This window comes from Perkinsus marinus (genome assembly GCF_000006405.1).
Source record: "Perkinsus marinus ATCC 50983 genomic scaffold scf_1104296971798, whole genome shotgun sequence".
Lineage (NCBI taxonomy): Eukaryota > Perkinsozoa > Perkinsida > Perkinsidae > Perkinsus > Perkinsus marinus.
The window spans coordinates 2,556-5,552 of record NW_003201968.1 but is presented as its reverse complement, the minus strand read 5'-3'; the positions used below and the strand labels follow the sequence as shown (position 1 = coordinate 5,552).

The 2,997-nt window shown below is 47.3% G+C and overlaps 1 protein-coding gene across 1 annotated transcript; it reads right to left on the bottom strand.

The window, feature by feature from the left end:
- Positions 1-284: 284 nt before the first annotated feature.
- Positions 285-441, bottom strand: Pmar_PMAR009930 (hypothetical protein; the record flags this gene model as incomplete). Its single annotated transcript, XM_002766780.1, has 1 exon — positions 285-441. A coding segment is annotated over one exon (157 nt), but the record flags the coding sequence as incomplete, so codon positions are not given.
- Positions 442-2,997: the final 2,556 nt, after the last annotated feature.

The window sequence follows — 2,997 nt, the reverse complement described above, 5'->3', positions numbered from 1 at the left end:
TCACGATGACGACCTAGGGATCATCAGTTGGTGGAAGCAGGCCGGTCCTGGGGTACCTCGAGGGCTTCGCCGAGCGCTAAGCCTTTGTTTGATACTCTCGCGGTTGGTTTGCACCTCCCACTCCTGCCCTTCACGATGAATTTCTGTTATCTGCTTCTTCATATCTGCCACAGGTTCATACATGCACACACATTGAATCATGATCATCAATGCTATTCATCACGTTAGGGAGATCTCTACGTCACAAGTCTGACATACTAAACCGGCAATGACCCAAGGAGCACCTCCGATCTGCTTTCTAAAAGCTCGCTTCTCTGAGTCATCAGCGGCCTTTAACTCGGACAGTTTCTGTTGGCAGCCAACTGCTTCTTTTCTGTCCAACTCGAATTCAGAAGTGAGATCCCCGAGTGCAGCTGTAGTGCTTTTCACCTGCACGGGCATACGAGACTTCCCGTATTGCGAAAGAGTAGAAATGTTCTTGCCTGGTCAAGATTGTTTTTCAAGGCATCGTAGACTTGCACTTTCTCCATTCGCAGAGTATCGATATTCGTTCTCATCTCGCGGATTCTATCGTTCATTGTGTTCAGAATACCAGAAGCCTTGGTTATTCTGGAGCCACTCGGTCCCCTCAACTTGACGATACTATTCAATGTAACAGTTACCTGGTCTCCAGGGATCTCATAGCCCCAGGCGAACAGCTCTGAAGCACTTCTTTCACGTGGCTGAGGTGGATGAATCGATTACTGTGGCTCTGTTCGCCCCTCACATGTCGAATCCAGCAGTTCCTGGTGCCATGTCGCTGGTCATAGCCTTCTCGCGGTAACTTATATATGCATATCACTAACGGGCAAGTGTCAACTGCTCACATATCCTGTTCGGACTTTTGCTTTTTGGAAGGCAGGATCTTAGTCTCTAACTCCGCTCGGGCTTGAGAAGAGTCTTCGATGAGCTTTCCTGAAGGTAGGTCTTCCATGAGATGAGTTGATGATGAAGTGAATCACTCAAGCGTCGACGCTCTAATTCCAGCTTCCGAGTTTTGACTTCGATACCACGGTGCAGTCGCTGTAGCTCAGCCGAAGCCGAGGAACCGCTAGGAGGGGCGCTCATCTTAGACTAGACTGAACCACTGACATACGGCACTTCCAGAATGGTGCGATTCCATCCAACAGCAATGCCCGAGTGGAGAGTCTCCACTAGAGACATATGAGCTATTCTGAGCCGGCTCTATGAATCCGTGCTAGCGTTAGCCTGTGGTGTGGGTGATCATCGCTCGTACACCTACTGTCGTACTTCACAATAGACCATCACGGGTTATTGATGAACAAAAGCCATAGTAACTACCATATACTCAGGAGGGGGACTGCCGGATGAATTTCATGTGATAGTCGACTATCAACTTTTGCAGTGATCAAGCACGTGGTAATTCGACGAGGACCCCTTCAACCTCGGGGCCTCCAGCTGTCATCAACCACAGGAAAGCTTGCAGAGATAGCTGGTGATAGCATGATTCTACGACGGTCGAGGAACTTACGCAACCAGCATGGATATAAGAACGTAGTATTCAAGAATGTCATGCTGGCAGCTTTGATAATCCATTCGTTGTATAGAACGTGTTGAACCGAAGCATGGGGAACCTCCGCCACTCTTTCTCGCCACTAGGCGACGAGCAAAGTATCGCGGACGAAATGCAATCTTTGACGCCCTCCGGCGCACTCGGTTCATACAATGCTCAGGATGACAGGAATAGCCTATCCAGTGCAACAGCCGAAACATGGTACCGTACTGCTCCATGTCATCGAATATGAGTTGGATTATGCTACATGAAGGGCCTCTTCCACTAACTTCTCAAGGTTGGCGAATCTTGAGATCATAAACCTAACCTAACAAACTTAAAAAACTCCAAGTATGTTTCACTGATCCCTCAGCCTCCAAAGTAAGAAGACGAACCTTTAGTATGAGATTAAGCAAGATGTCAAGTAAGAACTGAGCAAGTTCTTGAAAACTTACTGGAAGCTTGAAAAGTTGTTCGTGAATTTATACAAAAACCAAAATTTGGAAAAAAGACAAGTCGAGAAAAATGGGTTCAAAGTCAGATCATGCTTAGCTGCTCAATGGTGGGGAGCGAGTTGGACGAGCTCAGCGGAGAGCGTGGTCCATCCCGCGACACACATGGTACTAACATGTGTGTTGCGGGATGGACACACTAACATGATGTTAGTTATGTCTGTTGAACAACAAGTCTGGGAGGGGAAAGGGTCGGTGAAACACCTGAGTTAGAGGTGACGACGATACAATAGTCATTAGCTGTGGAGTAGCATGAATGATCGTAATATTAGAGCGCGCGCAATCCTGTGCTTCCTTTGACCGTGTCGAATGAGTTTAGCATTAAGTAAAACTTCACTCTCCGGGGATCGTACTCACGGGGATTGAGGCACGCCAGCCGAGCGTAATGATGTAAGTTCAGAAATTCCGCGAGTCAAGATCTAGATTAGGTTCATCAGTCGGGCCTTACCGAAATCTTAAGTACGTCCCTAGGAACGGGCGTTAGTGGAACGAACAAACTCCCTTACTCATGGTTCTTAGAAAATATAGATGGGCAGAATTACGTTACGGGCCGTTACGGCTCACTTTTACTGTTACGATTCAAGCTCCGTACCGTAAAATCGCGGCGCCGTAATGGGTCTCACGGAGATGCAGAGGACAAAATGAGGATTGATAATTCAAGTTGCCTAAATCTACGTATTTCATGAGGCCGACTTGGCAGTTCCGGGCCAGCCTGGGAATAAGACGGACCGAATTTGCAGAGGAGACGAGTGGTAAATGCCAATCCAAATGTTACTCTCTCAGCGGTTCGGTTGAATTCGAGCCACAAGAAATGACCTTAACAACTATTTGAGCTATCGTGAAGTGCATTACAGCAAATCTTTCAGCCCCAATTCTAAGAAAGTTTCTTAAAGAAAGAGTTCAGCATCAGACACAAAGTCATAAGGCCTTTCC